This window comes from Mus pahari, chromosome 10 (genome assembly GCF_900095145.1).
Source record: "Mus pahari chromosome 10, PAHARI_EIJ_v1.1, whole genome shotgun sequence".
Classification (NCBI taxonomy): domain Eukaryota; kingdom Metazoa; phylum Chordata; class Mammalia; order Rodentia; family Muridae; genus Mus; species Mus pahari.
The window spans coordinates 31,342,106-31,346,957 of record NC_034599.1 but is presented as its reverse complement, the minus strand read 5'-3'; the positions used below and the strand labels follow the sequence as shown (position 1 = coordinate 31,346,957).

The 4,852-nt window shown below is 40.1% G+C and overlaps 1 protein-coding gene across 1 annotated transcript in view; it reads left to right on the top strand.

Annotated features, from left to right (window-relative positions):
* The window catches only part of Ei24 (EI24 autophagy associated transmembrane protein), a 19,110-nt gene that overhangs the window by 6,898 nt on the left and 7,360 nt on the right, over positions 1-4,852 (top strand). The window contains exons 3-5 of the mRNA XM_021206815.2: positions 1,307-1,452; positions 2,954-3,014; positions 4,670-4,830. Of these exons, the coding sequence (XP_021062474.1) occupies positions 1,307-1,452; positions 2,954-3,014; positions 4,670-4,830 (368 nt within the window). The remainder of the gene's footprint in view (positions 1-1,306; positions 1,453-2,953; positions 3,015-4,669; positions 4,831-4,852) is intronic.

Genomic DNA, 4,852 nt, shown 5'->3' with positions numbered 1-4,852 from the left:
ACTGTAAGATAGAGTACTGTAAGATAGAGTACTGTAAGCCCAGGCTTACCTAACTTGACAGAGGTACACAGTTTCTCTACTTCTCTGTACAGGCCAGACTGGCTTAGTATTTGCTATGTATCCCTGACTGACCTTGAAGTTGGGAATTTTCTGCCTCAACCTAGAGAGGCATCTACCACCTTGCCTAGTCAATGGGTAGGGCTGTTGAGAGGGCTTAGAAGTAAAGACTTTGGCTGCCAAACCTTGTGACCTGTATGATTCCAGAAACTCAAATGGTAGAAGAGAACTGATTCTCAAGAACTGTTTTTTGATCTCCATGTTTCACTCACTACATTTTATGGAAAAGAAAATATGGACTATAAAATATGTTAGTATTAAGTTTCTTGAACTGATAACTACCCTGTGGTTATGTAAAGTTCTTAGGACAACTCCTGAAAAATAACCATAAAGGGGCCTGATAGGCTGGTCATGTGGGTCTGTATGCCTGTATTTCCAGCATTTGGGAGCCAAAGCAAGAAGATCAAGAGTTTTAAGTCAGTCTGGTTTATGTAGTGAGACCCTGTCTTAGCCCCTCACCAAGGGAAAACTATCAATGAGACATGATACAACAACCTACTTGAATGATTTGGAACAAATTATATACTAGTAGGGAAACAAAATACTAAATTGGTGATTCTAAACTTCTCCATTGTTGTGGTTCTTCCATAAAGATTGAGTGTCCATCCTGAGTTCTATCAGTTTTGACAGCAAAACCCTTTGCTTCTAAGCAATCTCAACAGCGCTAATCATTGACTATGCATGGTGGCAGATGCCTCTATTGAGGCAGAAAAATCCCAAGTTCAAGGTCTTCTCCAGCCCACCATATCTCTTTCTCCCTGTCTGTCTGTCTGTCTGTCTGTCTGTCTGTCTGTCTGTCTGTCTGTCTCTCTCTCTCTCTCTCTCTCCTTTTTAAGATTTATTTTATGTGAGTACATTGTAGCTGTCTTACCAGAAGAGGGCATCAGATTCCATTACAGATGGTTGTAAGCCACCATGTGGTTGCTGGGAATTGAACTCAGGACCTCTGGAAGAGCAGTTAGTGTTCTTTTTTTTTTTTCCAAGACAGGACTTCTCTGTGTAACCCTGGCTGCCCTGGAACTCACTTTGTAGACCACACTGGCCTCGAACTCAGAAATCTGCCTGTCTCTGCCTCCCGAGTGCTGGGATTAAAGGCATGTGCCACCACTCCCGGCTGCAGTAGTGTTCTTAACCTCTGAGCCATCTCTCTAGCCCCACTATCTCTCTTTAAAAATGTCCTTATCTTTAGGGAATCAAAGACTCCATCTGGGGCATCTGTACCATCTCAAAGCTAGATGCTCGGATCCAGCAGAAGAGAGAGGAGCAGCGTCGAAGAAGGGCAAGTAGCCTGTTGGCCCAGAGGAGACCCCAGAGTGTAGAGCGGAAGCAAGAGAGGTAAGTGCAGGCGCACACGTCAGAGGAGGGGCACTTGAGTAAATGACTGACCTTAGTAAGTTATAATGTCAGCATCTTATTAGTTGTTGTTGTTGTTGTTGTTGTTTTAAACTGACTTAAACTAGGATTCCTATTCAAATATCATGTTAAAAACCTGTGGTGAGCCAGGCAGTGGTGGCTCATGCCTTTAATCCCAGCACTTGGGAGGCAGAGGCAGGCGGATTTCTGAGTTCAAGGCCAGCCTGGTCTACCACCAGTGAGTTCCAGGACAGCCAGGGCTACACAGAGAAACCCTGTCTAAACCTACCCCCAACCCCCCCACCCCCAAAACAACAACAACAACAACAAATCTGTGGTGAGATAGCTTAGAGGGAAAAAGTGCTTGCCAGGCAAGTCTGATGACCTGAGTTTGGTCCTTGGAACCTATGGATAGAAAGCTGAAAGAAAAGAACCAACTCCATAAAGTTGTCCTTGGTCCTCTATATGCATGTCTTATACATACAATGATAAACAAAAACAAAAATAAAATCAGAGTGCCAAATAGATATTTGTAGGAAAGTCTCTGTAGATTTATTGATAGATAAACCCTACTCCTAGACTTTGTTTTAATGTGTTCCTACCTCAGATTTTAGAGGGCAGAATACACACACAGACAGACACACATAACAAAATAACAGACACACAAATTTTATTTTATTAGGGTGCTGGAGTGGTAGTTCAGTGGTTAAGAATGTTTCTTGGTCTTCCTGGGGACCTGGGTTCAGTTCTCAGCACCCATATGGGGGCTAACAATTCTGCTTTCAGGGAATCCAAGATTCTCTTCTAGCCTCCACAGGCACTACACATGTGAGACTCAGATACATGCAGGAAAATACCCACAAAAATGTAAAAAAAATTAAAGTTATTTATCATTGGGAGGATAGTTCCATTTCTTACAGTACGTGTGTAGGGTCATGATGGCATCTTTGTCGATTTCTTTCCTTCCAAACCTTTACATAGGTTCAGGGCATCAAATTCAGGTTTCCAGGCTTGTGCAGCAAACACAGTAAGCCATCTCATTAGCCCCCTTTCATGTTTTTGTTTGTTTTGTTTTGTTTTGTTTTCTTCAGAATAGTCAGTGTTGCATATCTTTTAATACCAGCACTTAGAAGGCAGAGCCAGGAAGTTTGAAGCCAAATAGTTCCAGGCCAGTCAGGGCGACACAGAAGAAATCCTATCTCAAAAATGACAATAGCAAATTAGAAAATCTGGTTTCACCTGGGTGTGGTGGCACATGTCTGTAATCCCAGTACTGTGAAGACTGAGGCAGGATGATTGCCAAGAATTTTAGCCTGAACTTATAATGAGGCCCTGTCTCAAAAATACCTGCTTCCTCAGAAACCTTTTCTTATTGACTGAATTAAAACTTTAGAACACTAGGATAATATGGTGCCAATAGAATCTATAAAATGGAAATAGCTTACATGCCTTATAAGCTAAATTCATAATTCATATTTTCCAGTGAACCACGTATTGTTAGTAGAATTTTCCAGTGTTGTGCTTGGAATGGTGGAGTATTCTGGGTAAGTTTTTTTCCATCAAATTTTCGGATCTTTACAAGTATCCTTAGATTGTTAATTAGGTTATTATTTCTCAACTGTTTCTATGAATTGTCTTTCATCTTTGAGCTGCTTATATATGCTGATGATTACCATCACATGGGTGAGGGATGGAGGAGGGGAGTGGGGCACTGAGCTCTGTATGAAAATGTCAAAACGAAGCCCTTCATTTGGTATGACAGCTAAAACATTAATAATTGCCAGGAATGGTAGTGTATCCTACAATCCTAGTACTTGGGAGGCAGAGGCAGGCGGACCTCTGTGAGATCAGGCCAATCTCATCTACATAATGAGTTTCAGGCCATCTAGGGACTACATAGTGAGACACTGGAGGAAAATAAAGGAAGAAATAAAATTAATATTAAAAAAAAACAAACTCTGGGATTGGGGAGATGGTTCAGTACTTAAGGGCAACTACTGCTCTTGGAGAGGGTCTGGGTTCACTTCAGAATACTTATATTAAGCAGTTCATGACTGTTTTTAACTTCATTTCCAGGGGATTTTATACACTCTTCTGGGCTCCATAGGCACATGAGGTGCACATACAACCAGACACATACATACATGCACACACACATCTTTAAAAAGAAATAAAAATACTATAATACCAGCACTTAGTAGTTAAAGCAGGAAGATCAGAAGTTCAGGGTCATCCTTGACTACATAGTGAGTTTGAGATCGGGCTGAGATACATAAAAAAAAAAAAAATACATGATCCAGGAAAAGTGGTACACCTTTAATCCCAGTGCTTAGAAGAGGCAGAGGCAGGCAGATCTCGATATTGGATCTCTGGTGTTCCAAGCCAGCTTGGTCTACAGAGTGAGTTCCAGGATAGCCAGGGCTGTTACAGAGAGAAACCTTGTCTGGAAATACAAACTTACTAGCAACACGTGGATTCTGTGCATCTGTAGTGTTTTGTTTTGTTTTTTATTCCTGTTCATTTAAATGTAACCTGAGTCCTGAATATATGTTTATTATAATTCATTGACAGATTTTAGTATTGTTATAATAACTTGTGTTAACATGGGACATTTTGGCTAGAACATCTGTGGGACCAGAGAAGGGTAGATGTGGCCAGATAAGCAAGATTCTCCTTGTTTCTGGTTGTTAACTATTGATTGATTACCTATAATGAATTGAGAACTATCTTAGTCTTTAGTGAGATTGAGATGTTTCAAGAATGGGTAAATACTTCTTTTGACCATGTGATTCAGATTATCTTAATGTAAACATTTCACTAATGTTCAAATACTAGCTTTAGGTTTATCTAATAAACACAACTGTTTATATGTACATATCTATACTTTGGAAATGTAGTCAAATGTTTTCTCTGTCCCTCAAGTCTCAGTGATACATAGTACCATTTTGCTGCATTCCTAGAATATTTCTCCTAGCCTCCAGATTTATAAACTATCAGTCTTAACTGGTATGTCATTATACTAAAAGATGAAATGCCTTGTTTTAATATTTAAATGTTAATATGCTTGGTTGGCCTTGAACTCAAAGAGGTTTGTCTGCCTCTGCCTACTAAGTGCTGGGATTAAAGGTGTGCCACTACCGCCTGGTGCCTTGTTTTAATTTAAAGGGTTTTTGATTACTTTATTGCCTTTTTCCTTCAGTTCAGTCTCCTCTTGTTTTATCGAGTGTTTATTCCTGTGCTTCAATCGGTAACAGCCCGGATTATTGGTAAGTATGCAAAATCTTGCTCTCAGTGGGGAAAGAGGTTTGAGATATTTGTTTTTAGTCTTCCTCAATTTCCTGAGCACTTCCTAACATACCAGCAATTTGATTTTTTTTTTTTT